We start from the raw sequence: 16,385 nt of genomic DNA on the forward strand, positions 1-16,385 counted from the left end.
CTAAGGCTAAGTCTGGTGTGTAGTCCTGTTTCTGGGGGAGAGAAAGCTTTGAGGCTAGAGTGTCTGTCCCATCCCCCATCATTTCTACCCAGCCCCTAGCTCTAGGGGATGTCTTTCTCCCAAGGCTCCTAACAATTATTCAGCCTGGGAGGCTAAGGAGGTGAATGGAATGTAAGAACTTGGGGAGGGAAAGGGTATCTCTTACCAGCTACTTCCACTAGGGTCATGTTTGTCCTGTGCTGGGTTTATAATTGTTTCTGAGCAGTGTGCAGGTGTTTGTGTGTTTGTGTGCTGTGTATGCTTGTGTGTTCTTTGTGGTGTGTCTATGGATCTGTTTGTTAATTCATTTAGTATCTGTATATTGAACACCTATATGCCAGGCACTGGAGATTTAGCAGTGACCAAGGCAGATACAGTCTGTATCTTTGAAGAACTCACAATCTAGGCTGGTGAGGGGTATGTGTATGAAGGTACACTGTCCAGGTCTAAGTATGTGTTTGGATGTATACGTTTATCTATGGCTTGTGTATAATTTCTGTTCAGCTCTTTCTGGGGTATGTGGCCAGGTGCTAGTAGTTAAGCTTTCCCTTCCCCAGGTAGCTGAATCCTGAAGGCCTTTGCTCCCCAGGCTGGGCCACCATTCCCATCTGTGTTTCCCTGTCTATGGAGTAGGGTAGGCTTGACAGGTGGTTAGAAGGAGACACAGCAGCTTAGCTCTGGAAAGCATGCCCCTCCCTTGAATGGTTCTGACCTCTTCCTGACCCCCCGGCTGAGGATATGCCCCATCCCCCCAGCCTCGCCAACTGTGAAAGCAGATCTCTGGTAATGGGAGGTTCTGGGCTGTTTTGTCCCTCTTTCCTCCCACCTGGGCTGGTCCTCTGCTGGCAAAGACAATAGTAGACGCTGACAGAGGGTTCTCTTAGGCAGTTTCCTCTTTTCTTCCCTTTCCCCTCAAGCTAGAAAATAAAACCAGGGGCAGCAATCAGACTGGTGGCAATAGAGGAGAAAGTAGTGGGAGATGGCCCTGCCCTAGCCCTTTCCCAAGGGCTGCCTCTGTCTTAAACCCCTTCTGCTACTGTCTGGGCCCTCTGTGTAGAAGGAGCTGTGGGCCTGGAAAGAATCTTGTATTCTTCTTCCCAGAAGCAGTAATCTCGTCTTCTCCAGGATGCTAATGTCTACCCCTCCTTCCCAAGTCCTCTACTCTAGTTTACTCTTGCCTCAGTCTCCTATATTTAGCCTGTCTTCATTCCTTAGCCTTTTCTTCTTTTGAACTTCTTCATTGTCTCCCCACTTGCAGCCTTGCTTCTTGCCCAGGCTCTCAACTCTAAACTATCTTGCCCCAGCCCCTAACTCCAGCCTTTCCTCCTTCCCAGTTCAAGCATTTTTGGGCTGTGACCTCCAGTTCCAGCCTCTCTCCTTTCCTTAGTCTCCAGAATCTGTCCTTTTAGCCTTTTCTCCTTTTCTGCTCCATCCTCAGCCATTCGGTTGCCTGAATCTTTTCTCAGACACTGCCCTCTTCCTTGCGTGGCCTCCCCGCATCCCCCCGCCCCCGCACTTGGCCTTCTTTAGGTCCTCCTCCTGCCTGCAGTGCAGAGAAGCATTAAGATGATACTGTTTTGTGTTCAGGATGGTGATGAGTGAAGTGAGCATCTGGCTGACAGATAATAAGGCTTTCTTGGTCTGCTAGATACCTGAAGGAGTCTTCATCTAGTAGAGGGAAGAAAGAGTTTTGTTACTAGAGCCAGATTTAGCCCGTCTACTTAACATGTAATACGAAGATATTACATACTCATTTGATGAATTTAAGATAGACGACAAGGGTAATTTTCCTAACTGGAAACAGTTTTTAAAAAATGAGCCTGGGTTGTTTCAGCCAGTGGAAGCCCTCAGTTGGGTTGGGTAGGCAGGAAAGAGGCTTTTCCTACACTTTGCTGCTCCCATTCTAGGAGGCCTTGTGCCTTCTCTGATCAGAGTGGTAAGGAGATTACCAGACTCTACCCTCACCAGCCTCTCTGTCTTGTAGCTGCAGGCACCTACCTGCCCCCCCTGCAGCAGGTGTTCCAGGCACCTCGCCGGCCTGGCATTGGCACCGTGGGGAAACCAATCAAGCTCCTGGCCAACTACTTTGAAGTGGACATCCCTAAGATCGACGTCTACCACTACGAGGTGGATATCAAGCCGGATAAGTGTCCTCGCAGAGTCAACAGGTAAGTAATGCACGTTTAAGCCACTAAGTCCAGTAGTCCTTATTTTCCTGAGTCTCACAGCCTTAAAAGAGAATCCAGAGGTGTAAAAGAAAAACTAGTAGAGGGTGATATCACCAAACTCAAGAAAGTTCTTGAGGAAGAGATTCTAAGTAAGGTAAATGTTGAAAAATATCACTGGCTTTGGCTATTAGGAGACAATTGGTACCTTTTGCCACAGTAGTTTCAGTAGAGGAGTTGGGCTGGTAATCTAACTGAGTTAAGGAATAAATGGAAGGTAATGTGGTAGGGATAGTGAGAACAGATAGCTTTTTTCTAGATAGCTTGATAGTGAAGCATGGGGAGAGAGGGGATATGTTGGCTAGAGAAGATTATAGGGGTCAAGTATAGTGCCTACTGCATTTCATTATTTGTTGAAATGAATAAATGAAAAGTTTTTAAGAATGAGACATGGGTATGTTTATAAACCGAGAAGGAGCTAGTGCAGCAGAGGTTAAAGGTACAAGACAGAGAGGAGAGGAATGAGTGGGATGTCCTTGCTGAGGCAGGAGGACATATATATATATGCACAATGTAAAAAAAAATTTTAATATTACGGGAAGAGTAGCAATGAAAAATGTCTCGTATTACCCTGGCCTCCTGTCTCCTAGTTCCTTTCCCCAGATGCATTCATTATTACCATTCTTGAGTACACTTCCAGATATTTTTCTATACATATGCAAGCATATATGTTTATAGAACATTTTTAAAGCACACAGGATACAGAATCTTATATACACTGCTCTGCACCTTGCTTTTTTCCACTGAACAATATAATTTGGAAAGTAATACATATCAGTACCTACATATCTGTCTCATTCTTTTGCATAGCTTCATAGATATTCCATTGAATGGATATGTTGTAACCTATTTAATAAATCTATTCAAGAACATTTAGGTTGAATCTAAACTTTTGCTACAAAAATGAAACTGTGTAGAATATTAATATAGATACATTTTTGCACGCAGATACAAGTGTATCTGTAGGATAAGTTCCTAGGCTGGAATTGCTGGCATAATACATTTAAAATTTTTAAGATGTTGCCAGTTTTTTTTAAGGTAAGTTGTACCAATTTATACTCCCATCAGTAAGGTATCCCCCCATATCCGCACCAATTCAGTATATTGGATTTTTTAATTGTTGTCATTCTGATAAGTAGAGAATTATATCTTGGTCTAATTTTAAATTGTATTTCTCTACTGAGTGAAGTTGAACATATTTTCAGATGTTTAAAAATTATATATGGAAGGGATATTTCAAGTGTGAGAGGAAAGAAAGAGGAAAAGAGGCAAGTGTATATAAATATTTGTTTATATGTCTGGGAACTTGAGGGTGGCCTTGCCTTCTTTGTTCTACTCCTTTCAAAATTATTAAAGATGCTTTTTGATCTGAGGTAGGAGTGGATTCTGTCGTTAGGGGGGTAGTGGAGAAAGTTTGACACAATCTATGAGGATGGAAGCAATCAGAGATATGAAAAAGATTGCTGGGCAGCACTGAGGCCTAATTGGCATTAAAACCGTGTGTTTACAGTTGCTTCCAATGTATAGTTTGAGTCTTTTTATCCAATAGTATTCAAGAGCTTTGGTTTAAAAAGCGAAGGGTTCAGATAGTTGGATGGACTGGGATTTTGAAGGCTAGATGGATACTCTGGAATCTTAAGTAGCAGAGGACGGGAAGTGAAATCAAGAAAGAGATGATAATGGAGAGAAAACAGGGTGGTAGAACTAAGGACTTCAGAGAGATGGAAGAGATGAGGTTCTTCTTCCACACTTTATTCCTATTCCAATTCAGGTTTCTTCCCATCTACCTTTCTTGATCATCAGCTTGGGGATTGGAACAGCCTAGATTTTGTTCCTGATTCTGGACAGACCCTGAGATTAAGCCCTTCTCCCCTCAGCCCCGCCCTCTGCTCGGAAGGCACTCACAACCATTCTTTTAGGTCCTTCGGAGCCTTAGTGATCCGAGGACCAAAAATATCACCTGGGAGCGTGTTAGAAACATAGAATTTCAGACTTTGCTCTAAATCTGCTGAATCAGAATCTGCATTTTAGATCTCTAGGTGATTCATATGAATGTTGAAGCTTGAGAAGCACTGCTTAGAATAGAGATTAGTAGCTGGTAGGACAGAATATAGTAGATGGGACATTGCTTGGAGTTTAAATTACTTCCAAGAGCTTGAAGTGGCAGTCTTTCAGCTTCCACTGGCCTTTCCCATTCCCCACAGGGAAGTGGTGGAATACATGGTCCAGCATTTCAAGCCTCAGATCTTTGGTGATCGCAAGCCCGTGTATGATGGAAAGAAGAACATTTACACTGTCACAGCACTGCCCATTGGCAATGAGCGGGTAAGGCTGGGAGTCAGGCTGGACCTGTGTCAGGGGTCTGGGGAGGGACAGGACTCAACTAAGCCTGTTTGGAGTCTGGCAGTCCGGAGATCCCTTTCGTCTTTTGTGCTGAGAAAATGTGTTTTAGGGTGAGGGATGGGTAGGTGCTGATGTTTATTTAGCCTCCTGTATGTCTGTCCCTGTCCAAACAGACTGAGATTAGACTTAAAATAGACCTAAGGGACTTCCTACTAAGTGTGGTTGAGAGGGACAGATACGCTGAGCCAAGGTGGCTGGAGACTGAGGGGCTGGATTTACTCTGAAGTTTTCATTGTGAGTCCCTATCAGCTTAAGAAGCAGATTCTTGGGAAATCTATGGGGTGAAGGATAATAGGGGCAAGGCAAGGAATATTGGACCGTGGGACAGCATCAGCAATCTTTCATCCCCTTCTCTTTCCTGAAGGTTGACTTTGAGGTGACAATCCCTGGGGAAGGGAAGGATCGAATCTTCAAGGTCTCCATCAAGTGGCTAGCCATTGTGAGCTGGCGCATGCTGCATGAGGCCTTGGTTAGTGGCCAGATCCCCGTTCCCCTGGAGTCTGTGCAAGCCCTGGATGTGGCCATGAGGCACCTGGCATCCATGAGGTACTGGGTGTAGTTAGTATCTGGGCTACAAGTGGTGGCAGAAGTGCTGTGGGAGGAGGAGGGGAATGAGCATATATTAAGGTCCCACCGTGTGCCTTTCAAATAAAAATTCTTTGAAGCCCTACCATATACCAGGCAAGTGTGCATATACATTTAGATGGTTTAAAGCTTTGGCCCTGTCCCTTTTACATATCTTTGGACCTCACCCCATCTGTCCCTGCAGGGCAGTAAAAGGGGAGAGACTTGCACAAGGTCAGTCACACAACTAGTAAAGGATCAGAGCTGGAATTAAAGCCCTGGTGTCCTGCCTTCCAGGCCAGGGCTCCTCCGTGCCCAGGATGCCTCACAGGGTGGGGGCCTGTGCCCGAGGGACCAGTTCTCTGCCTGTCCCTGCCAGGTACACCCCTGTGGGCCGCTCCTTCTTCTCACCGCCTGAGGGCTACTACCACCCGCTGGGGGGTGGGCGCGAGGTCTGGTTCGGCTTTCACCAGTCTGTGCGCCCTGCCATGTGGAAGATGATGCTCAACATTGATGGTGAGTGGGGAGAGCTATGGAGCCAGGGGCACCCTGCATCCAGTGACCACACTCCCAGCCTCATCCCTCCCAGCTCTGTAACCACACTCCTAGTCTAATCCCTACAGCCCTGGGACCCCTCCCCCATCCCAATACCCTATAAAGAAGAGGGTGTAAAGAGCAGTGCTTCCATTTATTCTGGAAGACAGAACCTGAGCTGAGCTGTACCTACCATGTCCCCACAGTCTCAGCCACTGCCTTCTACAAGGCGCAGCCAGTGATTGAGTTCATGTGTGAGGTGCTGGACATCAGGAACATAGATGAGCAGCCCAAGCCCCTCACGGACTCTCAGCGTGTGCGCTTCACCAAGGAGATCAAGGGTGAGGACCCAACCAGGCGGGGAGGGGAATCAATGCTACTTTCTCTTTAGTCCTAAAAGGAAATCCCCTTGGGATATATTCAGGGGAGAGGCCAAGCCTGGGCACATGAGCAACCTTTTCCAACCCTGACAAGCAGTGTGTGTATCCCAGGCCTGAAGGTGGAAGTGACCCACTGTGGACAGATGAAGAGGAAATACCGCGTGTGTAATGTTACCCGCCGCCCTGCCAGCCATCAGACGTAAGTTGACAGGGCTGCTAAGCCATACTGTTGGTGGAAGAGGGCCGATATTTCAACATACTCTGTTCACTTTCTCTGCACTCACACCTGACCCTGAGGATGAGCCCTGTTTTTGAAGATAAGCTGTGGGAATTTGGCATCCCTCCCCTAACCTTCCCAGATCCATTGATACCCTCCCTAACATTTTTACCTTCTTGGTCTCCACCTTTCCTTCTTGGGCGTTTACTAGAGAGCAGGTGTCTTTCTCTGGCTTCTTTCTCAGTTCTATAAATGTTAGGATCTCTCTCAACTTATTCTTCCTCCTGAAAAAGAAAGTTGAGATCCTAGGCTAGACCCTTGGGAAAGTTGTCACTGATTCCATCTACCTTCTTCACCTCAGACTGTGCTGGACTATGAGTGCCTACTGTGTGTCAGGCTTCATGCACAACACTAGAAATACAGATGAGTCAGATATCATCTGACCATTGTGGAACTTGCCTTTCAAATCTTTGGCTTCACTCTTGGAGCCCTGTATTTCCTCTGCTTTCCCATGAGTGGTGGGAGTGCTCAAAGAGGTTGGATAGGGATGAAGTCAAGTCTGGCACTTCCCATGGTTGTAGGTCTAGAAAGGTGTTACTGAATGCTGGGCTATGACACCTCTTTCCCTTCCCCCAAACAGGTTTCCCTTGCAGCTGGAGAGTGGACAGACTGTGGAGTGCACAGTGGCACAGTATTTCAAGCAGAAATATAACCTTCAGCTCAAGTATCCCCACCTGCCCTGCCTGCAAGTTGGCCAGGAACAAAAGCATACCTACCTGCCCCTAGAGGTGAGACTGCCAAGTAATGGCCTGGCTGGGGAACAAACATGGTACCTGCACACTGATCATCAGAGGTCTCTTCTTCCATTTGTAGTCTCTCATCATTTTTAGGTTTGGAAAATTGATGTTCTGGGAGGTCATTCTGTGAAATGTAGGCCTCGCTCTTAACTGCTGAGTTCTTTACTTATCCCGCATCCTGCTCTCGTATTCTTTCAGGACTGCCAGGCAGAGGCGAAAGCTGTATTTACTGTTTAATAAGTAATTAGTTCATTCAGGACAGAGATTTCAGATACCTACACTCATGTCCTCTTAATTTCTCTTTCCCTTGTCTGGAGCTGGGGATCTAAATGACCTAAAGATACAAGTATACTTTATTTTACAGAAAATGGACATGAATGTTACCTGTAACGTGAATCCTGTATCCCCAGTGATCAATGTGTTCCTTTTTTTAAAAAAAATTAATTAATTTATATTTGGCTGCATTGGGTCTTCGTTGCTGTGTGCGGGCTTTCTCTAGTTGTGGCAAGCGGGGGCTACTCTTCGTTGCAGTGCGCGGTCTTCTCATTGCATTGGCTTCTCTTCCTGAGGAGCACAGGCTCTAGGTGCACAGGCTCAGTAGTTGTGGCTCAAGGGCTCAGTAGTGGCTCGCGGGCTCTAGAGTGCAGGCTCAGTAGTTGTGGCGCATGGGCTTATTAGTTGCTCCGCAGCATGTGGGATCTTCCCAGACCAGGGCTCGAACCCGTGTCCCCTGTATTGGCAGGCATCAGATTCTTAACCACTGCACCACGAGGGAAACCCAATGTGTTCCTTTTGAAAAAGTTTTCGCTCCGAGATTTGTCATATTTTTATGCTTCAGCAGACCTTTGAAATTCTGCAATTAAAGAAAGAATAGTAATGCGCTTAAGTCATTTGCATTAAGTCATAGAATGCAAATGGAGAACCACTGGGCTGTTTTTGGTTTTCTATACACTAGCCAAAATGTCTAATGAGAAACTATCTCTGACTGCTTCATTGTCTAGTCCAGTGCTGCTCAAAGTGTGGTCAGTGGACCAAGAGCATAGGTATTACCTGAGAGCTTGTTTGAAATGCAGAATCTCAGGTTCCACCTAGACCTACTGAATCAGTATCTCTTTTAACAGAATCTAAAGAGGATTCATAAGAACATTTTAGTTGGAAAAGCACTAGCCTAGATTACCGTCTTACTCTGTTCTAGCAGCAGGAGTCAGATAGCTGGGACCAAAACTTAAGCCTTCTGTGAGCTTTTGGGATTTCAGAACTAACCAGAGGAAATTAGGCTGAGGGGAGAAGAGATCCCAAAGCCCAAGAACTCTGACTTAATAATAGCTGCTGATGCACAGAAAGTGGGATGAAGACAGTATGTTCTCTGAGATGTAAACAGAAGCCTTTAACGGCAATTACAGCTAAGTAGATAGGCTTTGGGTAATATCTACTGCAAGCTGAGATTTGTTAGCAAATTGACATTACTTCTGTTTAAACAATAGTTTCCAAGGTGAATAACTTATGTATTTTGATTTTTACTGTTGCTTGTTTATTTAACAAATATTTATTGAACTCCTACTATGAGTCATACGCTCTTAGGTGTGGGGAAAGCAGAGATTAACAAGACAGATAAGGTCCCTGCTGTCATGGAGCTTATAATCTAGAAGGGGGAGATAGATAATAAATTGATAAATAAGATAGTTTCAGTTGGTGGTAAGTGCTATAAGAATAATAAAACAGGTTAAGGGGATAGTCATAAGGGTGGAGAGGGTTGGAGATTCACTTTAGTTATTGTGGTCAGAGAAGGTTTCTTTTTTTTTTCTTCTTTTTGGCCACACTGACGGCATGTGGAACTTCCCCAACCAGGGATCGAACCTGTGTGAGTGCGGAATCTTAACCACTGGACCATCAGGGAAGGCTTCTTTTAGGAGACATTTGAGCTGAGTCCCAAATTATGAGATAGGACCAACCTTTTACAACCTGAAGGAAGAGCCTTCCAGGCAAGAGTTTAATAGTGAGTACAAAGGCTCTAAAGCAGTAGGGAGCTTGGATCTTCTTAGAGAGACAGAAGGCTTAGTGGCTGGCATGTAGTGTATGAGGGGAGAAGTAGTAGGAGATGATTTTGGAGAGAGGTACGGGGTCAAATCACATAGGCTATTGTAGGTGATAGTTTTTTTTTTAGAATTGCTTTATTGAGATATAATTCATATTCCATAAAACTCACCTTCTTAAAATGTACAATTCAGTGGGTTTTAGTTAATTCACAGAGTTGCGCAACCATTACCGTTGTCTGATTCTAAAACATTTTCATCGCCCCCAGAAGTAAGCCCATACCCATTAATAGTCACTTACCATTCCTTCTGCCCTCCTCACCAGACCCTACTAACCACTGATCTACTTCTGTCTCTGTGGATTTGCCTATTCTGGACATTTCATATAAATGGAATTATATAATATATGGCCTTTTTTTAAGTGGCCTATTTCACTTAACATAATGTCTTCAGGGTTCATCTATATTGTAGCATACGTCAGAATTCCCTTCCTTTTTAAGGCTGAATAATATTTTGATGTGTGTATATACCACATTTTGTTTATCTGTTCATTCATTGATGGACACTTGGGTTGCTTTCACCTTCTAGCTATTATGAGTAATGCTTCTATGAATATAGGCATACAAATATTTGTTCTAGTCCCTGCTTTCATTTCTTTTGAGTACATACCCAGAAGTGGAATTACTGGATCATATGGTAATTCTGTGTTTAATTTTTTGAGGAATCACCCTACTGTTTTCCACAGCAGCTGTACCATTTTACATGCCCACCAGCAATGCACAAGGGGTCCAATTTCTCTACATCCCTGCTTTAGCCTTTTTTCCAGTGTTGATTCTGTAGTTGAAATTATCCGTAAAGAGTTCTACAACTTTGTTACCTTCAAGAGAGCAACCTCACAAATTTTAACAATTTTGGATTTTCATTAAGGGAATTGACTCATTCTTTGAGGTACAGAGTTTAAGGGCAGGTGACCTTGTCCTGGTTTTCCCTACCATTGTTCAGCATGAACTCTGGAAGTTAGGCAGAGAAGCAGTACTTAGTGTATTGGCCCTATGGGAACAAGTTTTATATTTCATTTCATCTGAATCCTCACAACAGCTTCAAGAGACAGCTAGTGCTTTTTCCGGTGGCTAAAATTAAAGAAGCAGAGTCTTAGAGTGGTTAAGAGTCCTGCCCAAGGTAGCATCTTCTAGAATTGGCAAAGCTGGACTTCAAACTCAAGTGTTCTTGAGTTCTCTCTACTTTGCCAAAAGGCTTCCTGTTCACTGCTTCCTGAATATAGTATATTGGGCAATGAAAGTCTTATATATGACTAGAAAGCCTTTTCTGATCTCCATTGTGTTCTCTTGGGCCCAGTACAGAGGAACCATGTGGCAGGATGTTCATCACAACAACAGAGCACACTGTCAGTCAGCAGACAGTGATTTCTGTAGTCCAGGGGCTCAGTGATCATCTGTAGGCTCGGGCTCAAGAGTTAAGAGTCACTGTCAGTTCTCCTGGTGTGTTGCAGTGTGGAACGACTGACTGCCTGCTACCGTTGGAGAGCTGTCTACTACCTAGGCATCCAGTTTGTGTGTATTGCGTTTTTTTAGTATTAAGAAGAGCTCTAGACTGGGTTCTTTGGTAAATAATAATTTATGCTACAACTTACTGAGTGTTTACAATGTTCAGAACTGTACTTGGTTCTTTAAGTGCTTTATTTAATTTAGTCTCCAGACAGTCCTAGGAGATTGTTACTGTTCTCCCTATTTAATATATGAGCCCTGAGCCCAGATCTGCCTCTGGATCCTAAGCTCTTAATCACAAAGTGGCTGTATTACCTTTTGTATTGCACGTGGATATTTTCTAACTTAACTGTCTATGCACAAGGGATTTTCTAGTCCGTTTCTAGGACTGACAGCCAAGTCCTCTTCCCTTACTATGGGGCTCCGGGTATAGGGTGAACTATACTCAAGCCAGCGGTGCATATTCTTGTTTCCTTAGGTCTGTAACATTGTAGCTGGGCAGCGCTGCATTAAGAAGCTGACTGACAACCAGACTTCAACCATGATAAAGGCTACAGCTAGATCGGCCCCAGACAGACAAGAGGAGATCAGCCGCCTGGTCAGTGAGGATGCAGAGAAACGTATGCTTGGTTGCTCAGTCATGGGAGTCCCTGGTAGCATAAATGCCTTTCTGCCCTGGCAGGACCCTTAGGAAAACAAAAGTCTGGATTTGTTACCTGGGACTCCATAGGACTGCTCTTGCTTCTTGACCCTGTAGCTACTTTGTTTCCTATCTCTTTTTCTCTCCTGTATTACTTCCCTATGTTATCTATTCCCACTTACCTCATCTTCCACTTCCCCCCAACCCCCTTTTTAGGGCTATTTCTTGCCAGCCTCAGCTGTTCTTCAGGGCTTTCTGCTTGGGACCTGGAGGGTGAGCAGTATTGCCAAGCTACTGCTCTCCTGAGATCCCCTTCTTTTGTCTTACAGATGAAGAATGCCAGCTACAACCTGGATCCCTACATCCAGGAATTTGGGATCAAGGTGAAGGATGACATGACGGAGGTGACAGGGCGAGTGCTGCCGGCGCCCATCTTGCAGTACGGCGGCCGGGTGAGCAGGGTCAGGGCCAGACAACATCTCTGGGACATGTGGGGGGAGGTTGGGTTATATAGCCAGTGGCTTTTGCTCCCCTACCCACCTGGCTCTACTGAGGCTCACCTGGACTCCCCCTTTGCCTATCCTCAGAACCGGGCCATTGCCACACCCAATCAGGGTGTCTGGGACATGCGGGGGAAACAGTTCTACAATGGAATTGAGATCAAAGTCTGGGCCATTGCCTGCTTCGCACCCCAAAAACAGTGTCGAGAAGAAGTGCTCAAGTAAGGAGGTTGGGTGTATGGATGGAAGGGTGGGAAGGACCCTAGAGCTGCCTAACTTCCTCTACTCCCAGGGGGCCACGATTTGATCTGTAGTCTGTTCTTTCTGAGTCTTGACTCTCCCCACCTGTGCTGTCTGGCTCACACTTCTGCCTGCTTCTTTTCTGTCCATCTGTGGTCAGGAGTCTTGATAAGGAGCCATATCTGTGTCAGAGATGATGATTTCAGGACATGAATCTCCTAAGGGAGACCTGAATTATTTTATTGTTACAATTATTAACACGGGTGGTAAACAGTAGTAGTGATGACTATAATGTTTGTGCCAACATTGTACCTAATTTTATGTCCTCTTATTTCATCTTCACAGTGAGTAGGTGGTGGTATTTCCATTTTCAGGAGACTGAGGCTCAATGAGGTTAAGTAACTTGTACAAGGTTTGCATATCAAGAAAGTGTCAGATTGGGATCAAATCAGTTCTGAGGTTTCAAAGCTTATATTCCTAATTGGAAATAAAAGTTCAGCTGGTACTCTGAGCTGTCCTTTCCTGTGCACAGAATTTGTTCAGTCGGGTCCAAGTGACCTGAATTAGGTGAACATGAATTGTAAGGGCCTCTGAGCCACCTGTGGCTGAGTGGCTGGGAGTAGATGATAGCAATGAAGAAAGTGATATAGCCAAATGGTTTAAAGGAACAGGTTAGGGGAGTAATGGTCTTGAATGAGTGAATAAGTGAAGAAGTCACCAACCCTTCCCCTGCAGTCTTCTTTATTTTAAACAGCTTTATTGAGATATTTTTCAAATACCACAAAATTTACCCATTTAAAGTGTACAGTTCAGTGTTCCTGCAGTCTTTTGAAGTGGTAGCTTTTTTTTTCCCTCTGGATCTGGAGTAAGGTCAGTGCGCTCTGGGGCTGAGAAAGAATCAGTGGAGCTGACCACTTTGGGCAGTGATGAGAATTAGTAGAGATGTGTGCCCTGGTGGGTTCAGCTGGCCTTGGGATTTTCATAAGAATTAGTTACAGCAGCCCCTGATGAATATGGAGACTCTGGCCCTCCTTCTCCCCTCACAGATACATAACTACTTCCGCACAATTATAGTTTCTCTTAAATGTGTTCCTCTTGTCTCCTTTCCTGGGTTCTTGGGATTTTAGCCCCATTTAGGCCAGGCTGCTCTTAGCCTTGGCCAGGCTTTGGAGGGCTGGTCCTTAACCAATATTAGAAAGGCTCTCAGCGCTCTGCCTTTGTGTCACATTGTTGGTAGCTCCACTCTTGGTGTGTTTCTCTCTCATTCCCGTGTCCTTCCCCTGTCCCATTCTTTTGAGAAGCAATTTGTTGTTTTGGATATTTTGGGGTACAGAAACTGATAAACCTAGAATCTCAGAGTTGGAAGGAGTCAGTTCATCAGACAACCCCTTCTTGCAATGATCCCTAGATTCAGGGAGTAAAAATGTGACTTGTACACCTGGGTCAGGGTACCCAGTTGCATGTATGGTTCTGGGCTAAAGATTAAGATTTGAGAGTTTTCGGCTGTGGCAGTGGATGAGATTGTCCAGGGAGAATGTGCATAGTGAACAGAGGCCAGAACCCAGAGAATAGAACCCAGAGAAACTAGAATGGAAATAGAACAAAGTTCCTACATGTGTATGAGGGAATGGGATCCAAAGCACAGGAAAAGCCACCCTTTCCACTGAGACAAAAGGGGGAAGAGATGAGGTGGAGAAATTGGTAATTGGGGAGGTATATGGGAGTCCTGGAGTCAACCCTCAGAATTTTCTTCTGGCTAAAGAAGCCCTGTTACCTCAATTGTATCACTTTTAGGACAGGATTTTAAGACTTTCTCCATCCTAGAGTTCTCTAAACACTTTGTGGCCCCCAGCACTGGACATAATATCCCAAGTGTGATCTGGTAATAGAAGATAGGGAAAACCGCTTTCCTTGAAGTAGAGACCCACTTATTCATGGAATCTGGTAACACATTGGCTTTTTAAATAGCTATACTGTAGTTGTATACAAAGCAGAGAAATGGAAGAAACACTGTCAGTTTTCCCTCAGAGCCCTGGCTCCTATTTACATGAAATAATAGGTTATATTTTTTATTCTAATGTTTATTTGAAAAAAATTTTTAAATTAGAATAATATGGGAAACATCCATGTGTCCATCATCCAGAGTATTGTCATATTTATTTTATCCTTTTTAAAAAGTAAATAAAATATTAAAGATAAATTTGACATTCCTTTATATCCTCCATTCTAGTCCCGTTCCTCCTTTCTGATGCAGTCACTGTCATGAATTATTATAACCTTCCTACCCAATTTATGTATTTTATGTACCTATATGTATATAAGTGATTTAAAATTTTATACAACAGTGTTGTACTGTATTAATCTTACGGGTTTTTTTTCTTTTTAACTAATAAGTAAAAAATTTATTTCCTCACTGTATAGGCTTTGAATCCATCTTATTGATATTTATATGCTATATAATAACATCCCCTAAACAATTGCTTTTATTCTCTATTTGTACATTGTTGCTTTTAATCTAAACGCAGGACTTTCACAATTGAATTTCCTGCTGCTCCTTTCAGTCTGTCATTATATTTATGTAGCTCGATTTTTTTTTTTAATCTATTGCATGTGAACCCTCTCTTCCAGCTTTGTCTTCCTTTCCTAGGGTAAAGCTCTAGAGCCAAAAGAAAGAAGCTTGTTTAATTATTTGCTCTCAGGCTTCAAAGAACCAGTAGGGGAGGAGGGAGCTCATTTTTTTCTGAGCATCTCCTGTGCTCTGATCACTGTTGGAACCTTATTTATTTTAATTTGAGCCAAGAGGCCTTCCTCTTGGGCATCTTCCTATTGCTGTAGACTTGAAACATAGGAACCAGCTGCTTGAACGGGACAACGTGGGGGACTTTGAGAATTCCCACAGGTCCCTTCTCTGGGCTCCCTCAGCTCTCTGCTCATACCATTGAACACTTAGCAAACTCTATCTTGTCCTATCCAACTGTAAATGTGCTTTTTACACTAGATGTGATGATGTCTCATTCATCTTATAATCTGTCGGTGCCTGTCATAGTGCTAGGCACCTAAGATGGAGGCATTTGGTTAGAGGTATTAAAGTGGGACTTACCTGCCTCCTGTCATGACCATACTTGTGCTACAGGAACTTCACAGACCAGCTGCGGAAGATTTCCAAGGATGCAGGGATGCCCATCCAGGGCCAGCCTTGCTTCTGCAAATATGCGCAGGGGGCAGACAGCGTGGAGCCCATGTTCCGGCATCTCAAGAACACCTACTCAGGGCTGCAGCTCATTATCGTCATCCTGCCAGGGAAGACGCCAGTGTATGGTACAGTTCTGTTGGGACAGTGATTACGATGATAGGACTCTTCTTAGGGTAGCTCCCTGGAAGATCCTAGGGACGACTCAGTGTGGATTCTTGGCTCTAGCCAGAGCTGTTCCTTAGTGTCAGTGCTCTTCTTAGAGGAGAAATATTAGCCTATATGAGCCAGTTAGTCATCTCTGGTCCTGTTTACCTGCTCACAGTTCTTCCCAGTAACATTTACTGGGGTCCTCTGTGTGCTGGTGTGTATGCCAGGCTAAGCTGAGCCGGATACAGAGATGGGTCAGTCCAGATTCCTATCCTTAGGAGTGCGTTGTCTGTCAGGACATAGGGCAGCACACCCAAGCAGAATTTGTGGTGGTTCTGTTGGTGTTCCACTGCTGGGAATGATGTAGACTTTTTGAGAAGCTTTCCCTCTCTTTTCCTCTTTTTTAAGAATGAGAATGACTATATACATCTCTGACTCAGTGCTTTTCTCTTACTCTTTTTTTCCTTCTCCACCTCTCCTCTTCAAAGGAAGAGGTGTCTCCCCTTTTATCTTACTCAACCCACGTGTGCTCTTGTTTCTATTCCATCCTTTTACCTTTGGGACCCTTGAACCCTCAAACATCTTTAGATTCCCCACCCTAGAGCACATTACCACAGTCATGCCATCCCCTTTAGCTTTTTTCTTCCTATTTTCTTCATCAACGTTTTTAAATGAGTTCTCTACATTTTCTACCCCCACTTCCTCACGAGCCACTTACTCCTTAGCCTTTTTCATTTATTTTACCTCTGCCATTCTCCTAAACCTCCTCTGCAGAGGGTCACCAATGACCTTTCTCCTCTTGACTTCTTGATATTTTCTCCAGTCTCTCCTTAATTGTTTTTGTCATTACCAGGAATGCCTGGCATTTCCCAGATTTCTGTACTCTGCCCTCTCTGCCTTTTCATTCTAGTGAAATTCTCATCCATTTCAGTTGTTTCAGTCACCAACTATTTTTACTGTATGTTATA

At 44.2% G+C, this 16,385-nt stretch overlaps 1 protein-coding gene across 4 annotated transcripts in view; it reads left to right on the top strand.

Moving 5' to 3' along the window:
* The window catches only part of LOC307049155 (protein argonaute-1), a gene marked incomplete at both ends in the record, with an annotated part of 29,285 nt that overhangs the window by 2,952 nt on the left and 9,948 nt on the right, over window positions 1–16,385 (top strand). Inside the window, 11 exons of one of the 4 annotated variants that reach the window (XM_079698555.1) lie at window positions 2,024–2,207; window positions 4,469–4,589; window positions 5,032–5,213; window positions 5,611–5,747; window positions 5,972–6,106; window positions 6,257–6,344; window positions 7,003–7,150; window positions 11,176–11,295; window positions 11,667–11,798; window positions 11,925–12,058; window positions 15,211–15,395. In XM_079698555.1, coding sequence (XP_079554681.1) covers window positions 2,024–2,207; window positions 4,469–4,589; window positions 5,032–5,213; window positions 5,611–5,747; window positions 5,972–6,106; window positions 6,257–6,344; window positions 7,003–7,150; window positions 11,176–11,295; window positions 11,667–11,798; window positions 11,925–12,058; window positions 15,211–15,395 — 1,566 coding nt within the window. Of the gene's footprint in view, window positions 1–2,023; window positions 2,208–4,468; window positions 4,590–5,001; window positions 5,214–5,610; window positions 5,748–5,971; window positions 6,107–6,256; window positions 6,345–7,002; window positions 7,151–11,175; window positions 11,296–11,666; window positions 11,799–11,924; window positions 12,059–15,210; window positions 15,396–16,385 lie in introns of those variants that run through there. The other 3 variants (XM_079698556.1, XM_079698557.1, XM_079698558.1) reach the window with 3 other exon arrangements.

This window comes from Hyperoodon ampullatus, assembly GCF_949752795.1.
Source record: "Hyperoodon ampullatus genome assembly, chromosome: 2".
In the NCBI taxonomy this organism is placed as follows: domain Eukaryota; kingdom Metazoa; phylum Chordata; class Mammalia; order Artiodactyla; family Ziphiidae; genus Hyperoodon; species Hyperoodon ampullatus.